The sequence below is a fragment of the Nomascus leucogenys genome, chromosome 2 (assembly GCF_006542625.1).
Source record: "Nomascus leucogenys isolate Asia chromosome 2, Asia_NLE_v1, whole genome shotgun sequence".
NCBI classification, from domain to species: domain Eukaryota; kingdom Metazoa; phylum Chordata; class Mammalia; order Primates; family Hylobatidae; genus Nomascus; species Nomascus leucogenys.
The window spans coordinates 72,014,070-72,034,928 of NC_044382.1; the positions used below are offsets into that span (position 1 = coordinate 72,014,070).

Below are 20,859 nucleotides of genomic sequence, written 5' to 3' on the forward strand. Positions count from 1 at the left end.
GTAACAACCCCTAACTTACTCTTAGCCATACATTGCTCCAAGTCATTACTTACATTCACTTGGTCAGTTCTCTAACATCCCTCTGTGTGGCAGGTTCTGTTATTGTCCCCATTGTCACGAAGGAGGAAACTGAGGCAAGGAAAGGGTGGGTAACTTGTACAAGGTCGTGTGATTGCTAAGTGCTGAGGCCTGAATTTGGACATGGTGCCTGGCTGCAGAGTCCAGGTCTTCAACCCTTGCAGTCACCTGCCTCACTAAGGAGCCCTGTGCTAAGGCCTAGCTTGGTTCCTTTCTGTATATTCTGAGCACCTGCTGTATGCAAAATCCAGTTTCCTCAAACATCTTCATAGAAGCATAAAACAAAATGGTCTATTTGAGAGTGGAGATGGAAGTAATTTCTGAAGTAAGGATTTCTAGGCAGTTGCTTATATACATTTTAATTTAATTCAATTAATTAATTTATTTGAGCTGGAGTTTCCCTATTGTTGCCGAGGCTGGAATGCAATAGTGCAATCTTGGCTCACTGCAACCTCTGCCTTCTGAGTTCAAGTGATTCTCCTGCCTCAGCCTCCCGAATAGCTGGGACTACAGGTGTGTGCCACCACGCCTGGCTAATTTTTGTATTTTTAGTAGAGACGGGGTTTCACCATGTTGGCCAGGCTGGTCTCAAACTCCTAACCTTAGGTGACCTGCCTACTTTGGCCTCCCAAAGTGCTGGGATTACAGGCATGAGCCACAGCTCCCAGCCTACATTTTATTTTTAAATTAATTAAAAAAATTTTTTTTACTTAAAAACATTTCTTTGTCCTTTCTCTTGCACTAAAATTAATTTTTAAAAAAGATCTGAATACATTCTCCTTGGAAACAAAATAAAATAGTATAGAAGTTGCCTTAGGCCTAGTTTCTTCCCCTATGCCCGGAGATTAGCACCATTAGCAACTTGGTTTTTGTCCTTCAGACCTTTTAAAGCACATTTGACTGGACGCGCTGGCTCACACCTGTAATCCCAGCACTTTGGGAGGCCAAGTTGGATGAATTGCTTGAGTTCAGTAGTTCGTGACCAGCTTCGGCAACAGAGAGAAACCCCATCTCTACCAAAAATGCAAAAAGTTAGCTGGGCGTGGTGGTGTGAGCCTGTGGTCCCAGCTACTTGGGAGGCTGAGGAAGGAAGATGGCTTGAGCCCAGAAGGCATAGGTTGCAGTGAGCCGAGATTGTACCACTGCACCCCAGCCTGGACAACATAGTGAGACCCAGTTTCAAAAAAAAAAAAACAAAACCCAAAACCGAAACAGTCCATTTAGGTACACATGCAAGTTACCCATAAAAAGCACTGGGTTTTGTGTTTGTGTATTTTTATGTAAGTGGTACTATGTTTTACATAGTGTCCTCCTCTTGGTTCTGCCAATAGAAAATGTAGAACATAGCTTTTGGGGGATTTTTTACATCGATGATACTACATCTTTGTGTTGCTTTGTAGCTTTCCCTCCTGCTTATTGTGACTGAGCTTTCCAGAGCTTTCCAGTTAGCACACATAGATCGTCCTTATTTGTATTAGTCCATTTTCATGCTGCTGATAAAAACATACCCAAGACTGGGTAATTTATAAAGGAAAAGAGGCTTAGTGGACTCAGTTCCACGTGTCTGGGGAGGCCTCACAATCATGGCGGAAGGTGAAAGGCACATCTTACATGGTGGCAGACAAGGGAGACTGAGAGAGCTTGTGTAGGGAAATTCCCCTGTATAAAACCATCAGATCTTGTGAGACTTAGTCACTGTCATGAGAATAGTCCCTCCCACAACATATGGTAATTGTGGGAGCTACAATTCAACATGAGATTTGGGTGGGAACCCAGCCAAACCATATCATTATTTTTTTCAGTGATGCTGAATCATAATTATAGTACTTTTGACATGCCTGAATAAAGTGCTATGTATGCATTATCTAGCACCGTTCTCAAATCAATATGAGAAAGCAGGTTGTATTATTATTTCCATCTCACTGATGAGGTGACAGAGGCACAGAGACGTGGAGTAACTTATCTATGGTTGCACAGCTAGTAAATGACAAGTCTGGGGCATGAGCTCTGACAGTTTAGCTCTAGGGCCCAAGATTACCTATTACTTCTGGGGTGACTTTGTTGTTGTCTGAGACAGGTTCTCACTCTATCACCCAGGCTGGAGTGCAGTGGTGCCATCATAGCTCACTGCAGTCTGGACCTCCTGGGCTCCAGCAATCATCCTCTCTCAGCCTCCTGAGTAGCTAGGACTACAGGCACACACCACCATGCTTGGCTACTTTTTAATTTTTTTTAGAGATGGGATCTTGCTATGTTGCCCAGGCTGGTCTTGAACTCCTGGCCTCAAACAATCTTCCTGCCTCGGCCTCCCAGAGTGTTGGGATCATAGACATAAGCCACTTTGCACAGCCTGGGATGGACTTTTTTTAAATCTTTTTCCACCAACTTGTAAGATGTTTCCAGCATTTGGCTGGTGTAAGCAGTGCTGTAATGAACATCCTTGTATGTGCTTCATCTAACACGTGTGAATGTTTTGCAACCGAAAAATGAAATTGCCAGATCATAGAGTTTTGTGCAATTTTTAATTTTAAAAGATACTTTAAAATTGCCCTTCAGAGTGGCTATACCAATTTATGCTCCCTAATGTACTTTTAAATGTTTTAAAGGCTCCCACCAGGGCACGTCCTGGAAACTGGAAGGAGTTTAGGTGAAAGTTAAAAGCAAATCACTTTGTAAGGGATTCCGACTGGCAATTCTAGAAAACATTAGTGAATTGTTCTTTAAAGATTTCCTGATTTGGAATGTAAGTTTTTGTGTTTTTGTTTTTGTTTTGAGACTGGGTCTCATTCTCCTGCTCAGGCTGGAGTGCAGTGGCATGATTACAGCTCATTGCAGCCTTGATCTCCGGGGCTCAAGTAATCCTTCCGCCTCAGCCTCCTGGGAAGCTGGGACTACAGGCATGTGCCACCATGCCCGGCTAATTTTCCTACTTTTTGTAGAGACGGTGTTTCACCATGTTGTTCAGGCTGGTGTCAAACTCCTGGGCCCAAGTGATCCACCCACCTTGGCCTCCCTGTGCCCGGCCAAATGTTACTTTTTATATAGCGTTGAGCCAGGCAGTATATGTGGGAGGAGGGAAGTAGGCAGAATAATCTGTAACAAAAAAGAAAAAAAGGAGAAAATTTAATTAATATTATTATTAGTAGTAGAATGAATAGAATCGAGTGAAGAATAGAAGCAATTCTCTGGAATATAGATATTAGTGGTGTTACCAAGCAAAAGGGGCTCACTGCCTAATGTGCTAGAAGCCAATACTTTGACACTGGGTTTTTGAGAAAAGAAAAGCTTTTTATTGCAAATTGGCTCACAAGGAGACAGGAGTCCAGCCCAGATCTGTCTCCTTGTGCTTGCTTTAAGACAGTGATTTTATTAGGAAAGATTTAAGGGGTTGATTCTGAGATTAGTAGGTGATTGGTGGAATGAGAGGGGAGGTCTGAAAAGCCCTTGTATATACGCAATGATCTCTTCATGTGTCTTCATGGGTCCCATTTGCAAATTCATGGGGAATTAGTAATGAAATATGTGGTGGAAATTTAGGCTGTGACGTTAGCAAGCTGGTTCTGCACAGACTCTAGTTAGCCATACTGGTTCCACCGATTTTAGCCAGTTCTGTTATCTTACAAGCAGAGGGACTTTCAGCAAGTTGTTTCTTTCTGTAACTGCTATCCTACAAACTCAAGAATTTCTGTTAGTTACTGGTTTCTTTAACTCTTTGGGGCATGGTTTCAGTAGCAGTAGTAATAGTAGTAGTAGTAATCGTAGTAAAATATCCCTTTTATTGAGCACATTCTATGTGTGCAGACACTTTCTATGTCATTGAAATCTCACAAAACCCATATAAAGTAAGTATAATTATTCCAGCTTTACAGATGGAGAAGCTGAGGCTCAGAGGGGTAAAGTAACTTGTTGAGAGTCACACAGCTAGACAGAAGAAAGATGTGAACCTGGGGTGTCTGTCTCTGCCTTTCAAGCCTTCCTGCTAGGAAAGGGCATGGGGAGGCCACCTGCCACCCCTTCTGGGTACCCAGGAAGGTGACACCTGTGCCCGTCGACTTGCTATCTTGCAGGCCATCAGCTTCTTCACCGGTGACATAAGCTACCTGTTTGAAGGGGTGTGCTATGGACCCCTAGTACTGATCACCTGCACATCGCTGGTCATCTGCACCATTTCTTCCTACTTCATTGTTGGATACACTGCATTTATTGCCATTTTATGCTATCTCCTGGTTTTCCCGCTGGAGGTAATGTCTTTCTTTGTCACCCATGATGCTGGGCCCCAGAAGTCCCAGGGCTCTGGAATCTGGGATAGCTCTGAGTGAGAACGTTGATTCTTGTTGAACTTTCAATCCATTGTGGTTAAGATTCAGCTCCACTCCCTACTTCAAACTATTCTCCAGCCACAGCATTTGGTTAATAAGTAAATAAGAGGTGAATGTGATGTGCAAAGTCTACCTCGTAGCTTTCTATGGGAGATTATCTGCTTCGACAACTTTCCTTTGCAGACAATCTCTCTGCGAGATTTTTGTTCCGTCTCTTCTACCCAGAATGTGCTGATGTAATAACACAGCCAGCATTTAACATTTGTCTGAGCACAGTATAATGGGGAAAGGGAAGCATATTTGTTGCCAAAGATTCAGGTGAAATAAAATTGAGAAAACAAATGATTCTTGGATTATGTGTGCTCCGAATTATTGAAATCGAGTGTTTTCCTGAGTGCAGTCACTCTGATCGAAAGGTGATTTTAATTATTAGAGGGTTTAGGGTTCCAGAAGTCAGAGGAACCATTTCGGTTTAGTTTCTGTCTAAGTAGCCATAGCCTGGCTTGGGACTCAGGAAAGAAAGGTCCCTGGGATGCTCTAAGGCATGGTGGCCTGGAGAGCTTCGATTGGAAAACCTCTCTTTGGAAATACACCCAGTTGCCCTACTTATGCCAGGCTGAACTCTCCTGCCCTTGTCAAAGGAAGCCCTTGCAGATCAACGCCAAACTTGCTGTATCCTGACTCCAGGTATTCATTACAAGAATGGCTGTGAAGGCTCAGCATCACACATCTGAGGTCAGCGACCAGCGCATCCGTGTGACCAGTGAAGTTCTCACTTGCATTAAGCTGATTAAAATGTACACATGGGAGAAACCATTTGCAAAAATCATTGAAGGTATGGAAAGTCTGACTCTCTGCTCCAAACCCGGTGATGGCATGGTGAGCCAAGCCCCTCTCACCTCCTGGGGATTTTTTTTTTTTAATGCTTTGGGGATGGTGCTGTGCTCTTTGGAGAATGTTCTTGTGGTTATCTTTGGTGTATTTCTTTTTTATTTTCCAGACCTAAGAAGGAAGGAAAGGAAACTATTGGAGAAGTGTGGGCTTGTCCAGAGCCTGACAACTACAGCCTTGTTCATCATCCCCACAGTGGCCACAGTGGTCTGGGTTCTCATCCACACATCCTTAAAGCTGAAACTCACAGCGTCAATGGTAAGGGTTTGGGGGGCTTTGTTTTCTCCCCATCATGACTAGGAGTTTTCTCATGTGTCCTTTTTTAGCCATGCCCCTCAAAGGTCTGAAGGCTTTGTAAATGAATATTATATGTTGATTTTGATTTTCCAGACAAAAGTACAGTGCTGTCTTCCATCTCAACCAATCTGAAAAAGTGACATCTTGGATAGCCCTGTGGGCGGGCTGGACAGCAGAACCATCGGGGGGTGTGGGGGAGGTGGTACTTGTAGTTAAAATTCTGGCAATTTAAATTACACCTTGAGGTTGTGGAGTTCCTCTAATCCCTAAATAAGGGCCCTGGAAGTGCACTTTAAATACAAAGGTATAGCTTCTTCGGTCCTTCCCTTTGTGGTCGGAACCTGGCCCTGAGAAGTGGCAGCTGCCTTTCAGTGTTAGGAATCCCAGCTCTTTGAGCAGAATAAGACAGGGTGCTGCTCTTGGAGGGGTGGTAATCCAACTGGGGAGGCCAGGAGGCAGCACCCAGAGCAAGAAGGGAAGCATTTGAGAGTCTGCAGCCAAGGGGTTGTGTGTGCCCCAGATGGCTGGCCCCTCTGCTTGGCTCAGGCACGCACCAGGAAAACACCCCCGAGAAGTCTGAGGGTGTTGGGGGCGCTATAGAAGGAATACTTTCAGAGGTACTTGAGGCTCACACTGAGATGACACAAGGCAGGTCTAGACGAAGGCATTCCTGCTCCATTGGAGTTCATTTTTGGATGAAGCCAGGAGAAGAAAGGAGGAGAGATGGGCATGGATTGGAAGGTTCTTTCGGCACCTCCAGGAGGGCACCTTCTGGGGTCCTGAGAGCCTAAGGTGTTTTGCTATAGTCACAGTGCAGCATGGGTTAGGCATAAAGGGTAAGGAGATGTCGAATGTTAGAAAGAAAACAAACATCTAAGGCAAAGAAGAAGAAATAGGACCTTGACAGCAAGAATAGCACCAAGCTACATTGAAAGGAAGCAATGCTCACTCACATGAATTTTCTTGTTTTTTCCCAACTTTATTCCTGTATGCACTTTATGATGTTTCTCACTATGCCAATGCGGAAACTGGGCTGTGGTAGGAGCAACCTGCCCAAAGCCAGAGATGTCAGTGGCTAAGCTACAACAGGGACTAGGCCTTTGACTCTAAGACTCCAAGACGAGTGCTCTTTCCCCAGCTTTTTCCAGTCTCCCCCAAACACTAGCTTAGCCTCTGTTGGATGAAGCAACTGCTTGTTGGATGCTGAGGATGTGGCTCAGGGATGCAGGTGCCAGGGAATGGAGGAAGCAGGAAGGGCCACGACCCTCACCGCCTCCTCCCCTTCTTATCCAGGCCTTCAGCATGCTGGCCTCCTTGAATCTCCTTCGGCTGTCAGTGTTCTTTGTGCCTACTGCAGTCAAAGGCCTCACGAATTCCAAGTCTGCAGTGATGAGGTTCAAGGTAGGTCGTCAGGGGACTGTCTGTAGGCCCCCTGCTTGGACACTCCTCTGCCTTCAGCCCCTGTGATGTTCCTCCTGAACACGTCCCCTGGCCAAGGCCTAGGTCGAGAAAGGGATTAGCTAACTTGGTGACCTCCTGTGCCAAGGCTGGTGTGGAGCCTGGGAAGACAGATGAATCGGGTCAGGTCTCAGTCCCCAAGGAGATCTTAGGATAGTGTGTCCAAACCAGGTCTCAGACAGATGCTCTGCAGACTTTATCCAGTTTTGCATAGAGTTACCCCAATAGATAGTTTTGTTTTAGGAAAACACCATAGATGTTGCTTGTATTGAAAAACTTGGACATTTTATGCGAAAACCCAGATTTTTGAATTCTCTTGAATGATAAGAAGATCTAGTGACCCTGGACCACATTCTACCATGGCCACAGGCCGCTGGAGTTGAGGCGATAGCTGCCCTGTTTAGATGGAGGCATTTAGCTGCAGTTTGCTGCAGTCTCTACCATACCCTATTGCACCTCCAGGCCTGGAGCTGCATTTTACTTACCATTTATCATCTTAGAAATGGTCCACTTCCCTTATTTACATAGCTGGCATCTAGTTTGAAAACTCTAATCTAAACCAATCTTTAAAAGTCATTTTGTAGTCACTCCACTTTTACATACATGCAGTCCACGACCTATTATCACTCATTCACTCATTCATTCATTAATGCAAAAAATATTTATTGAGCTCCTACCACAAGCCAGGCACTGAGAATACTGCATTGAACAGGGGTCCCTGCTGTCAGGGAGTTCTGATTTGGTATTGGAAACAGACAATTAACAAGTAAATTAATGATCAAAGAGGATTAGATCAGATCACATGAAGAGCCATGATGCCAATAAAACAATGTGATGTCCTAGAGCAAGCTTGTCCAACCTGGGTCACAGGTCACATGTGGCCCAGGATGGCATTGAATGTGGCCCAACACAAATTTGTAAACTTTCTTAAAACATTAGGTGATTTTTATTTTTGCTTTTTTTTTTTTTTTTAGCTCATTAGCTATCATTGGTGTTAGTGTATTTTCTGTGTGGCCCAAGACAATTCTTCTTCCAATGTGCCCCAGGGAAGCCAAGGGATTGGACATGCCTGTTCTAGGGAGTACGTTGGGGAGGGTTGGGGGTTCCTAGGAAGAGCCTGTTTAGGGAAGGCCCCTGCGAAGGTGACTTTGAGTGATGATGACCAGGCTGAGGAAACAGCAAGTGTGAAAGCCCTGAGGCTGGAATGAACTTGGCTGCTCTGAGTAACACAAAGAGTGCTTTGCTTATCACCAGTCCAGCGCACTTCCCTGACTTCTCAGCAGCTATAAGAAGGCTCCTGCTGCTGCCTTCCTTCCCATGGGACACTGGGTTCGCCCATTCATTCTCCCCCTCTGTGCCTGTTTTCACCTGTGGAGGGGGCAGAGATGAGGAAGCCACAATCTGAGCTCAGAAGGGTGGGTAAGAGAGTCCAAAATGTTAGGAAGCATCCTTCTAGATCTCTTAAGCATATCTCTAGGTAGGGATATGTGAATGTAACCTGACTTCCATAGGATCATACTCCCCTCCCATTCTTTTAATTGCTAGAATTTATGTAGTTCAACCCTTGTGCTTTATAGACAGGGAGCTGGAGATGCAGAGAGAATTGACCTGCTAATGGTCACCTTTTGAAATGTATGACCCCAAATGACCTTTCCCCAGTGTGGGACACAGACAGAGCTTTTTATTTTCAATAGCTACAAGTAGATTTTTTTTTTTTTTAAAGAGATGGAAGTCTCGCTATGTTCCCCAAGCTGGTCTTAAACTCCCGAGCTTAAGCAATCCCCTCACTTGGCCTCCCAAAGTGCTAGGATTACAGACATGAGCCATTATGTCCAGCCTAATATAAATAGAATTTAATTAGAAAAACATCAATCCTATGAGTCAATGGCTATCATCACTTGGGACGAGGCTAATGTAGGTTAGGCCTTAGTCAACCTCCTGAGCGCAGAGTTGCAGTTGATAGTGCAGTGTTTGCAAATATGGAAGAGTGGCCCGGTGGTCTGAAATTTGGAAAACACTGACCTAGAATTTTCACCCACAGAAACTGGCCTTTCCTAACTGGTGGTACTTCTGCAAACTTTTACTGCTTATTAGAAATTCACAAAACCATACCAACTGGCAGGCTTGTAAAACGGGGAACACATTCCTGCTGAACTAAAGAACTGTATTCCTCCTCCCTCTATTTCTTTTTGTCTTTACAGAAGTTTTTCCTCCAGGAGAGCCCTGTTTTCTATGTTCAGACATTACAAGACCCCAGCAAAGCTCTGGTCTTGGAGGAGGCCACCTTGTCGTGGCGACAGACCTGTCCCGGGATCGTCAATGGGGCATTGGAGCTGGAGAGGAACGGACACGCTTCTGAGGGGATGACCAGGCCTAGAGATGCCCTCGGGCCAGAAGAAGAAGGGAACAGCCTGGGCCCAGAGTTGCACAAGATCAACCTGGTGGTGTCCAAGGTAGCCTTGTTCAGGCCATGCAGGCAGGCCAGCTGCCAGGCTCTCAGGACCTGAGGCTAGGAGCTTGGCCAGGTGCCCCACCATTTCCTTGGCTAAAAACTGCCCTCTCCAAGATCTCTCCCTTTAAAATTCGAATTTTTCATGGAGGGCAAACACAGGATATCGTTCATTTTTTAATGTGAATTAATCTATCATTTAAAATTTTTTTGGCTTAGGTAAGACCCAAAATAATATGAGAGTACTGTGTGCTTGTCCTTGGAAGGACCAAGGACACAGAAAGGAGAAGGGAAAGGAGACCCAGCTAACATTTATTACATTCCTCGTATGTGCCAAGCACTATCCTGTGTTTGAATTTGGTTATTCTGTGAACTCACCTTATCTGGCTCTTTCTCTGCCTAATGTTTACAAAGATTAGCTTCCTGCTGTCTCCTCTTCGCCCTTCCTCTGTTCTTCTCTGTTATCTATTAATGTAGATATTGATATCTTATAATAATTGATATAGAATAGATATAGATATTGATCTATATATAATGATAAATATCTAAAAATAGATCATACCTAGTAGTAATAGGTGTTAATATCTAATATCTACTGTCTCTTATCTGTTTATACTTTCTTCCTTGGTGATCATCTCTAGCCCTGCGGTTTTAAATTCTATCTCTGTGCTATTATCTCTAGCCTTGAAGTCTCTTCTTGACCCCAGACTCAACTGCCTATTTAATATCTCTCTTAAATGTCCATCAAGCATTTAAAATTAAATAAGGTTTTGATATTCACCCCCTTTGATGAGTTCCCCAAATCTTCCTTCTCCTGGGAGATGGCACCATCATCTTTCCAGTGGTTGAGAACCTGGAAGTCACACTTGATTCCTTTCCTTCCCTCCCTCGAATCCAATCCACCAGCAAGGCCCGTCAGCTTGACTTCCACATCTGCTCCAAACCTGCCACCCTCACCATAGCCCCTCCACTGCCCTATCCCTGCCACTGTCACGCCGCTCCCAGAACCTCCTCATCCACCTCTCTGCTCCCACTTTCGCCTTCTTATGAGCCGTCTACCATGCAGCAGACAGATGGATTTTCCTTTTTTAAATAATTAATATATATTTTTTTTCTTTCAATAGCTTTTGGGGTACAAGTGGGTTTTGGTTAGACGGAGGAGTTGTATAGTGAAGTCGAGATTTTAGTGCACCTGTGACCTGATAGAGTGCATTGTACCCTATAGGTAGTTTGTATCTCTCACCCCACTCCCACCCTCTGTCTCTGTGAGCCTCCAAAATCCATTATATCAGGGGTCTCCGACACCTGGGCGGTAGACCCGCACTGGTCCACAGCCTGTTAGAAACCAGGCCGCACAGCAGGAGGTGAGCAGCAGGCCAGTGAGCATCACCGCCTGAGCTCTGCCTTTTGTCAGATCAGCGGCAGCATTAGATTCTCATAGGAGCGCAAACCTTATTGTGAAGTGTGCATGTGAAGGATCCAGGTTGCACGCTCCTTATGAGAATCTTGCCTGATGATCTGAGGTGGAACAGTTTCATCCTGAAACCAATCCCCTGCCATCACTCAGTTGGTGGAAAAATTGTCTTCCATGAAACTGGTCCCTGGTGCCAAAAAGGTTGGGGACTGCTGCCTTATACTATGACAGAGGGATCTTTCTAAAACATAAACCAATTCAAGTCACTCTCCTTAAACCCTTCAGTGACTTTTCACTGCCTTTAGAGCCCGGGTTCCTCCAAATCTGTACTTGTACCTCTGAACTCTTTCCCACCAGTGTTCTCACAGCTCTTGGGCAGCAATGACGCCTGCTCTGTAGAAGCCTTCCCTGGCTGACCCATCTAAAATTGCCTCAACCCCCAACACTCTGTCTGTCATAAGAGCCGACTTCGTTTTACTCATATCACTTATCTTCATCTGATATTTATTTATTTATGTTGTCTGTCTGTCTTCCCATCCCCTCAGCTTATATTTTGAGCTCAATGTGAGGTCTTTTCTTCATTACTGGGTCCATAGAGGAAACTCAGATCACTATTTGATGGATGAATGAATGTTTCAATAAATGAATGCATGCATGCATGCAGGAAATTCTGTGAGGCTGGCTTCCTTATTCCCATTTAACAAATGGAGAAACTGAGGCCCAGAGAGGCTAAGTGGCTTTCCCAGGATTGCTGCATAGAATAGACACCAATCTGGAATTCAGGGTTCTTGCGACCCCTGAGTTCCCCTCTGCCTTTCCCTTGTGATCTCCTTCTCTCGGGTCACCCCGCCTGCCTCCAGGGACTGCACACAAAGCTCCTCTTGAGCTTTGCTTGTCTGAGGAGTCTTGGGCTCTGTGTGGTTATTTTGTTTTCTGTGTGTTGTTTCGGGTTCTAAACGGTTGAGCCGCCATGGGCAGGTGGGTATGCCAGGGCTGTGCTGTCCCAACACTTGTGTGTCCTCCTTGGCTTGCAGGGGATGATGTTAGGGGTCTGCGGCAACACGGGGAGTGGTAAGAGCAGCCTGTTGTCAGCCATCCTGGAGGAGGTAAGTGATCTGTGGCCACATGCGTGCCTGTCTCCAGGCAGTCCAGGCCCTCCCAAGCTCCAGTGCCCCAGGCAGGGCCCCCCACTGCTTTCTTCCTCACAGGGGTCTGAGCAAGTGGGATTTTTATAAATCGAAAATGGTTGTGCTTGCACTGTGCGGAAGGTGCGTGATCAAGGTGGCCCTCTCTCTTCACCTTGTGGCAGCACTCCTGGTGCAAGCTGCCTCTTATGTCACCTGGAGACCTGTCCTCACCTGTGCTCTGTGAGGATACAGGATATTAACTCAAAGTTAATATGATCATACAAATTATTTCACAGGGAGTTGAGTCCAATCTCTCTTCCACACTGCAATAGCCTGTTGCAATGGTCCCTATAAAAAAAAAAGCATAAAAATCATTTTATAAAGCCAAACTCATAACATTGAGGAGTGGAATGTATGTGCCTTTTAGGATGGCATCGGAAGAGAAATGTGGGGGGAGAAACAGGGAGAAAGAAGGAAGGCAGCCTGGGGAGAGGAGGCCTGCTTGATGGGATGGGGCAGTCATACTCGTACTCCGGCAGTGGGGTACATATGCCTGCTGGGTGCCCTTGCCCTTGAGATTTGAACCCCCCATTCCATCCCCTGTGGACGAGTTTGAGGTCTGCTGTCATGTGGACATGTGGCTCACACACCCTTTCTCCAGTTTCTTTTTTCTTTCTTTTCTTTCTCCCTTCCCTTCCCTTCCCTTCCCTCCCCTTCCCTCCCCTCCTCTCCCCTCCCCTCCCCTCCCCTCCCTTCCCCTCCCTTCCCCTCCCTTCCCCTCCCTTCCCCTCCCTTCGCCTCCCCTCCCCTCCCCTCCCTCCCCTCCTTTCTTCTTGTTTTTGACACATCCAGTCGGGAGTGCAATGGTGTCATCTCGGCTCACTGCAACCTCTGCCTCCAGGGTTCAAGTGATTCTCATGCCTCAGCCTCCTGAGTAGCTGGGACTACAGGCATGCGCCACCATGCCCAGCTAATTTTTGTATTTTTTGGTAGAGACGTGGTTTCACCATGTTGACCAGGCTGGTCTCGAACTCCTGGCCTCAAGTGATCCACCTGCCTCGGCTTTCCAAAGTGCTGGGACTATAGACGTGAGCCACCATGCCCGGCCATTTCTCCAGTTTCAAAAAAAACCCCAAACCCACTCCCCAGATCCTTTGGCGTCACACTGCACACCTTATAACGAACACTAAAAGCACCCATGATGCCTGCTATGCATTTTTGGTCACATTCCCTCAAGCGTCTTACACCAGCCCTTCCCCGTGGAGCCCCAACCTCACCCCCTCCTGCGCTGCCATCTCTTCCCCCTTCTTCTGCCCATTGTCCCTTGTTCCCCCAACACTGGGAGAAGTTTTCCTTCCTTTCTTCGGCTTTTCCCTCTGCTCCTTCTCCCAAATGAACATTGTCAAACTCATCCCCTCCTTGGAATGCGGTTATGTTACCAAAGCCAGCTCTCTCTTAACACATCAGCCACGTGCTGCATGTGGGATGGCCTTTCCCCAGTTTCTTTGCAACTGCAAAGAAGAAAGACTCTGTTAAAAAAAATTGTAAAACTAGCTTCAGTACTTACATGCGAAGTCCTGTGCAAAGAGCTTTCCATTTTCCCCTTTAACTCTGGTAACCTCCCATGACAAAGCATACTCACGATGACCCATTTACAGATGAGTACGTGAGGTTCCGAGAGGTGACTCATCCAAGGTCATGCAGCAGGTGAGGGGTAAGCCAGGGCTGAGTCCCAGGTCCATCTGAGGTCAGAGCTCTGTTCTACATCACAGCAGCATTGCCTGGCAGCTTCCAGGCAAGACCACCTCCCTACATGCCCAGTGGCTTGTCAGTTTCCTATGTAAATGAGCCTGTCACTTTCCTTCTAATAAAGGAAGACAGAGATGCCATTTTAAAGTTTTGTTCTTATTCATTAAAGCCTGGCTCCAAACTAGAAGTAAACATTTTAGGGTATAAAAGAGAAAGGATTAAGAATGATGAGGTCCCATGGCAGGGTGCTGGGGATGAGTGTCTATCTCTATTTGTTTTTAATGTGTTGTTTTGAACTTATGCAGAAAAGCAGGAAGAACACTACAGCAGGGATCCATATACCCACCATCTAGATGCCACAGTTGATAGTTTTTGCATATTTACCTTACTATATAGACATACATTTTGTAGAATACTTTAAATTACACAGGTTATAACACTTTCCATTCTAAATACTTCATCATGATGTCCAAAAGTAAGAACGTTTTTCTACCTAACCATGATAACATTATCCTACCTAACAATAATAATTCCATAATACCCAGGCATGCTCAGAGATAGCCTGGAACTTTTGGTGTGCACGGTAAAGACCATGGAGGCACTGGCTGCCAGGGAATGGGGCTGGGACAAATAAGAGGAAAAAACATTCACGCCTGTAATCCCAGCACTTTGGGAGCCCGAGGCAGGCAGATCACGAGGTCAGGAGATCGAGACCATCCTGGCTAACACGGTGAAACCCTGTCTGTACTAAAAATACAAAAAATTAGCCGGGCATGGTGGCGGGCGCCGGTAGTCCCAGTTACTCAGGAGGCTGAGGCAGGAGAATGGTGTGAACCCGGGAGGTGGAGCTTGCAGTGAGCCAAGATCGTGCCACTGCACTCCAGCCTGGGCGACAGAGCGAGAATCCGTCTCAAAAAAAAAAAAAAGAGGAAAAAACGTATAGGTGTCTTTAGTGCAGGCCTTGGATTCAGTCCAAGCAGGACCTGGCTGGGCTTATCTCCAGCTGCTTCCACGTGTTCTCATGGCCGGTCCCTGGAACTCGCTGGTGGGCCTGGAAGGCCACATTAAAAGTCCCTTTTACCTAGGAGAGCCCCCAAGGTCCTGGAGGGCAGTGGGGCCCTGGGCACTGTGCCTGCTAAGCCAGGCAGGCTCTGTCCCTTGGCCCACTTGGTCCTGAGGCTGGACTCATTCTGCCGCAGATGCACTTGCTTGAGGGCTCGGTGGGGGTGCAGGGAAGCCTGGCCTATGTCCCCCAGCAGGCGTGGATCGTCAGCGGGAACATCAGGGAGAACATCCTCATGGGAGGCCCATACGACAAGGCCCGGTAAGCTCCTGGGAGGGGAAGGGGAGAGCACAGGGCATGTGGCTGGTCTGGGGGCACGTCCAGCTTCAAACCTGACAACTGCTAACACTTGTGTGCTCCACTTACACGCATTACCATATTCACCCCTCACTGTGAAAGAAATACCACCATATCAATTTTCCAGATGAATCAGCTGAGGCCCCAAGAGGTTAAATAATTTGCCCGAGATCACCCAGGTGGTGGGATGTGATAGATCCAGGATTTGAACCCAGTTGCTTTCAGAAACTTCATGCTCAACTATTATGCTATATTGGCTCAAAATAGTCAATACACTCTCTCCCTCCAATATTGCTACATTAGAACTTCATTTGTATTCGTTAAATCTTGGCCCCTAAGTGAAAAGGAAAACAAATGGGAGCAATGAGGTTCTGTGAAAAGGAAAACAAATGGGAGCGATGAGGTTCTGTGACATAGAGGAAACCAGTTTGAATCTATGGCCCCGTGGATCTCCCAAGTCTTGTCCATATCCCTCCTTTCCCTCTATGGCCTCTCCCTGCCCTAGAATTCTCGGGTTAACCTGCCCAAGACATGAGATTGGATGTCATGAGTGAAGCCTGTTCAGTGAAGGGTCCAGGAAAACTGCTCTGAATGCTACAGCTACGCTTCCAACTATGGTGGACTCTGACCTGTGACTGTTTGCTTGGTTTTGCAATCTGCCCCCGGGAACAACATAGATATGGAGGTGCAGGAACTGGCTGTCTCTGTCTAGTTGTCCTGTGGACACCTCACAATCATGTCCAATACCAACTCATGAGCACCCTGCCTGCCCAGCCCCATACCCCTGGCTTCTTTTCCCAAATTGTGCAACTCAGTTTAATGGCATCACCCAAACCTTGCACCCCGGAAAGCCAGATGTCTCCTCCTCTGATTTCTTCCACATCTAATTGGTCACTGATCGTGAATAAGCCTGTCTCCTACATATCTCTTGTATTTCTGTCTTCTCCATCTCTGCTTCTAGTTCTTTCAGCCTGTGATCTCTTGTTTGAACAGTTCCCACTGCCCCTGCCCTTGGGTCCCTGTCTCTAATCTCCTGCTCTGTTCTACCCCGCATAAGATTGTCTCCAGGGCAATCATCCTAAGTCCCAGCTGAGAATCATCCTAAGTCCCAAGATGAGAATCTTGTCATTGCTCTTCTTTATGGTCTTCTATGAGACTGATAGAACTCATACAGAAGTTTTGAAATATCTGTTAAAATAAAAATGCACCAACCCTGTGACTCAGCAAATCCACTGTTAGGTATTTAATGTGTAGATATTTTCACCCATGGAGGCAAAGACCCATATACAAGGATGTTCACACTGCATTGCTCACAGGAGCAAAAGAGTAGAAACAATTCCAGTGTCCATCATTAGGGCACTGGTTAAATAATTTATGGTGCAACCGTATAATGGAATATTACAGTGCCATTAAAACAATAATAACCTATACATGCAGTACCATGCAGTATACATCCATATATGAATAGATTATTTCTGAATAAATACGTAAGACACTGTAATAGTGGCTGCTTTTTTGAGACGGAGTCTCACTTTGTCTCCCAGGCTAGAGCACAATGGCGTGATCTTGGCTTACTGCAACCTTTCCGCCTCCCTGATTCAAGCGATTCTCTTGCCTCAGTCTCTCGAGTAGCTGGGACTACAGGCACGCACCACCACGCCCAGTTAATTTTTGTATTTTTAGTAGAGACGGGGTTTTGTCATGTTGGCCAAGCTGGTCTCGAACTCCTGATCTCAGGTGATCCACCCTCCTCGGCCTCCCAAAGTGCTGGGATTACAGGCGTGAGCCACAATGCCTGGCCAATAATGGCTGCTTTTGAGAAAAGCAAATGAAGGTCAAAGATGGGAAAGAGAACTGCTTTTCATTGCATCTTTTTGTTCTGGTCAAATATTTAGTAAGACTGTGTATTAATTTAAAAGAAATGAAAGAGGGAAGGAAATGAAAAAAGCCTTCAGTGTTATACCATTAAACACCATCAAGTCTAAATTTCTTAGCATGAAAATCAAGACCATTCCTTTCGACACTGGGAAGGGTGATGGGTGGGAGGGCTGGTCCCCTGTGCCTTATGGCTCCCTGTCCTTCACAGATACCTCCAGGTGCTCCACTGCTGCTCCCTGAATCGGGACCTGGAACTTCTGCCCTTTGGAGACATGACAGAGGTGAGAGGGAGGCGAGCCTGCCTTCTCTGTGTAATGTTCGTGCTCCTATGTTCATGCTGCCTCCCCAGGCAGGGAAGGGAGGGATCCCAGCTCTTCCTCCCAAAGCAGCTGGAGTTTTTCCTGCAGCTGCTGTAGGAGGAGCAAAGCTTCCCTCACTGAGGGAGGTTGGGGCTCAGCTTATAGAGGCACCTGGAAAGGAAAGTGGGTACCTTACCCCACAGAGGTGGAGAGCTGACCTCAAGCTCCTTCTTCTGAAGCAAGAGCAGAGACCCCGTGAAGATGAGAAACCCCCCATCGCCCTTGCCCCACTCCGGCCAGTGCAACATCAGCCATGACCCGCAGGGGCAATTTCTGACTGTAACATTTCCCTGATAATTCACAATCTTTTACATCTGCAGCCACCTTAATACACATACGACCCTCACCCGAGAAAAAAGTGGCATTGCCTTCTTGATTTTAATGGTCTAGTAATAGCTCAGTCTGTTGAACACTTACTACATGCAAGGTGCTATTCTAGTGACTTGAATGTAGTGTCTTAGGTGAGAGTCACGATAATCTCAATAACCTCAGGAGGGTAGTCTCTTAATTCTTCTTCTTCTTCTTCTTATTCTCCTTTTTTTTTTTTTTTTTTTTTTTGAAGGGGAGTCTTGTTCTCTGTCTGTCACCCAGGCTGGAGTACAGTGGTGCGATCTCAACTCACTGCAACCTCCACCTCCCAGATTCAAGAGATTCTTATACCTCAGCCTCCTGAGTAGCTGGGATTACAGGCATGCACCTCCAGGTCCGGCTAATTTTTGCATTTTTAGTGGAGACAGGGTTTTTTCATGTTAGCCAAGCTAGTCTCAAACTCCTGGCCTCATGTGATCCACCTAGCTCGGCCTCCCAAAGTGCTGGGATTACAGGCATAAGCTACTGCGCTCAGCCTATTCTTCTTCTTTTAAAGCTGGGACTATAAATCCTTGATGGCAGAGAGCTCAATGATCTTATTCAAGGTTGTTTCTTCAATAGGAAGAACAAGGTCTCATCTGTAAAATGGCATAAATAAGAGTACTGACCTGATCGGATTGCTTTGAGGTTTAAATGAGTTAATACAAAGTGTTTTGACTAGTGCCTGGCCTAGAGTAAGTGTTAACTATTATTGTAAGAGCACAGTAGGCATTGAATAGTGTTTGATGAATAAGTAAATGCATGAATGGGGAAACTGTGCTTTGGCCAGATCAAGCAGGTTGTCCAAGGTCACACAGTGGTAGCCTGGAAGCACGGCAGGGACAGGAGGTTTCTCTGCCACCATTTCAACTCTGATTCTTCTCTACAGAGACTTCAAGCAGTCAGGATAGAACAGGAACTAGGACTTACACTCCAGCTCCCACTTCCTCAGAGCCCGAAGGAGGGATGGGCCAGCTGGCAGCTGCCTGGAGTGCTAATCTGCAAAACATGCTCAGTAACTTGGGTTTCCACCCTCAACTCCTATCACAGCAGGTGCCGTATGAGATGGTCCTTCCAGCATCAGTAAAGCTCCTTGCAGCCATTGCAGCTCTGGTCTGTTGAGTGGGTGTACACAGTGCAAATAGTCTTTGACGACACCTCTAACCCAGGCCAACGGTCCCACAAGTTGACAGGTGCTGTCAATGGAGATTAAAAACCTGAATAAGGCTAGGTCCAGTGTAACCCCAGCACCTTGGGAGGCCAAGATAGGAGAAATTGCTTGAGCCCAGGAGTTTGAGACCAGCCTAGGCAATATAGTGAGACCTCATCTCTACAAAAAAAAAAAAAAAAAAAAAAGGTTTAAAAACATTAGCTAAGTGTGGTGGCACCGCCTGTAGTCCCAGCTACTCAGGAGGCTGAGATGGGAGGATCGCTTGAGACTGAGAGACGGAGGTCGCAGTAAGCCATGATTGCTGGCGCCACTGCACTCCAGCCTGGGCAGCAGAGGAGACCCTATCTCAAAAAACCAAATAAATAAAACCAGAATAATATGTGAGACAGTGCTCTTACTTGGGAATGAGTGACTTATTTTATTATCTGAATTTTTAATAGTTTAATGTTTGCCTCCTAGAAGTTGATAGGTTTAGAAAAATTGTATCTAAGTAAGAGTTACAATTTTTTAAAAGTCATATATCTTTAAATTTAGATTCAGGGGATACATGGAGAGTTATAAGATTTTTAATTAATTGAGAAGAAATTTATTCATCCCCTACTAACCACGTTTTGAAAAATATTTTTATTGATGCATAGTATTTGTACATGCTTTTTGGGTACCTGTGCTGTTTTGTTATATCTGTAGAATATGTAATGATCAGGTCAGGGCATTTAGGGTACCCAGCACCTTGAGTATTTATCATTTCTATTGTGCTGAGAACTTTTCAACTCCTGTCTACTAGCTCTGCTGAAATATACAACACATTGTTGTTAGCTATAGTCACCCTATTCTGCTATCAAACATTAGAACTTATTCCTTCTATCTATTGATGTTTGTATCCATCAGCCAACCTCTCTTCATTCTCACCTCCCTTCCCTACCCCCAAAAATCCTTTCCAGCCTCTGGTGTCCATCATTCTACTATCTACCTCCACGAGATCAGCTTTTAAGCTCCCACGTATGAGTGAGATATATATGTATTTTTAAGTCCAGAATGCCAAATTATCAGATATCCTGGAGTGTGTGCATATCTTGGTCTGTACTGAGGGGGTTCTGTCTGCTACATCTGTCTACCCATTTGAGCGCACCTGGCTGTGCTCGCTGTCTAGACATGGTGCCTTTTACTGCCTGTCTGCAGATTGGGGAGCGGGGCCTCAACCTCTCTGGGGGGCAGAAACAGAGGATCAGCCTGGCCCGTGCCGTCTATTCTGACCGTCAGATCTACCTGCTGGACGACCCCCTGTCTGCTGTGGATGCCCACGTGGGAAAGCACATTTTTGAGGAGTGCATTAAGAAGACACTCAGGGGGAAGACGGTCGTCCTGGTGACCCACCAGCTGCAGGTTAGCACCCCTCCAGGGCTCTGACTGTGATTGATGGATAACGTAGATCCTCAAGCCTTTGCCATTTCAGAGTGTGATTCAGTAACAGCCTCCCAGCAGCCGTCCTCATCTCAGGTTAGACTCCTCCATATTTGGGGAGGGCTGTAAAAAACTTGGATTTCCTCTGCTTTCCACACAAAGCAAACAGACTGGTAGAAGATTTTTGTGCTGGTAAAAATTGAGAACAAATTTTATGGTCTCCTTTTCTTCAAAATTTTTTGAATGGACCCCTGCTTTTCAAGTTATAAAAAATGAAAACAGGCTGGGCATGGTGGCTCATGCCTATAATCCCAGCACTTTGGGAGGCCAAGGCAGGAGGACTGCTTGAGACCAGGAGTTCAAGACCAGCCTGGGCAACGTAGAGAGACCTCCCATCTCTACAAAAATTTTAAAAATTAGCCAGGCGTTGTGGTGCATCTGTGGTCCCAGCTACTGGGAAGGCGAAGGCGGGAGGATGGAGCCCCGGAGGTCAAGGCTGCAGTGAGCTGTGAGTGCCACTGCACTCCAGCCCGGGCAACAGAACAAGACCCTGTCTCAAA

General features: G+C 46.0%; 1 protein-coding gene across 1 annotated transcript in view; it reads left to right on the forward strand.

Moving 5' to 3' along the window:
- Positions 1 to 20,859, forward strand: part of ABCC11 (ATP binding cassette subfamily C member 11) — a 65,647-nt gene that overhangs the window by 12,150 nt on the left and 32,638 nt on the right. Inside the window, 9 exon segments of the mRNA XM_030797482.1 lie at positions 4,146 to 4,319; positions 5,085 to 5,232; positions 5,398 to 5,546; positions 6,879 to 6,986; positions 9,245 to 9,496; positions 11,941 to 12,012; positions 14,982 to 15,106; positions 17,229 to 17,301; positions 20,078 to 20,281. Coding sequence (XP_030653342.1) covers positions 4,146 to 4,319; positions 5,085 to 5,232; positions 5,398 to 5,546; positions 6,879 to 6,986; positions 9,245 to 9,496; positions 11,941 to 12,012; positions 14,982 to 15,106; positions 17,229 to 17,301; positions 20,078 to 20,281 — 1,305 coding nt within the window.